Raw genomic sequence first — 604 nt, 5'->3', positions numbered from 1 at the left:
AGCTCCCAGCCGCAGCCCCTGCCCGTGCCAGGACCCCTGCCCGGCCCCTTGCTGCCGGCCCCTGCATCCCACCAGCCTGGCCGGACACCCCTGAGGGGCCCAAGGCATCCCCGGGGCACTCAGCCAGCGTTGGGGGGAGAGCCAGTGCCCCCAAAACCCCCTTTCCCTGCTACAGGTTATCAGAGAACTTGGAGGATGCCAGGATGCCTCAGCAGCAGGACCTGGAACTGCTGTATATGTGCGAGGGAGAGGATGCTGAGGTTGAAGATACCCGTCCCCCTCTCCTGTGCTCCCTACCCTGAGCAAGGGGCCAGCACCTCCTACCCCATGCAATAAAAGCTGCAGGCTGCACTGGCCCTTTTTTCAAAAAGCCCTTGCTTGCCCCTGCCCAGAGTCGGGGTGCAGGCACACCCTTTGATAAACGCTGCGGCGCCCAGACCGTACAAAACAGGGGTTTATTTACAGGGTGGGGGTGCGGACCGCAGCAGCAGGGCTAAATGTAGCCGATAACGTCGTTGCAGATGATGGGCTGGCGGCTGCGGCTGTTCATCAGGGCGGTGAAGCGGTGGAAGTCCGTGGCCAGCTGGGCGATGTGCTGTGGGAC

General features: G+C 63.1%; 1 protein-coding gene across 1 annotated transcript in view; it reads left to right on the top strand.

Annotated features, from left to right (window-relative positions):
- Positions 1–356, top strand: part of UBA7 (ubiquitin like modifier activating enzyme 7) — a gene marked incomplete at its 5' end in the record, with an annotated part of 7,128 nt that extends 6,772 nt beyond the window's left edge. The window contains one exon of the mRNA XM_017732283.1: positions 3–356. Coding sequence (XP_017587772.1) covers positions 3–302 — 300 coding nt within the window. The remainder of the gene's footprint in view (positions 1–2) is intronic.
- Between the last annotated feature and the right edge of the window lie 248 nt (positions 357–604).

The sequence above is a fragment of the Corvus brachyrhynchos genome, unplaced genomic scaffold, assembly GCF_000691975.1.
Source record: "Corvus brachyrhynchos isolate BGI_N302 unplaced genomic scaffold, ASM69197v1 scaffold4, whole genome shotgun sequence".
NCBI lineage: Eukaryota > Metazoa > Chordata > Aves > Passeriformes > Corvidae > Corvus > Corvus brachyrhynchos.
The sequence above is the reverse complement of the archived record's forward strand: the minus strand, read 5'-3'. Positions and strand labels throughout refer to the sequence as shown.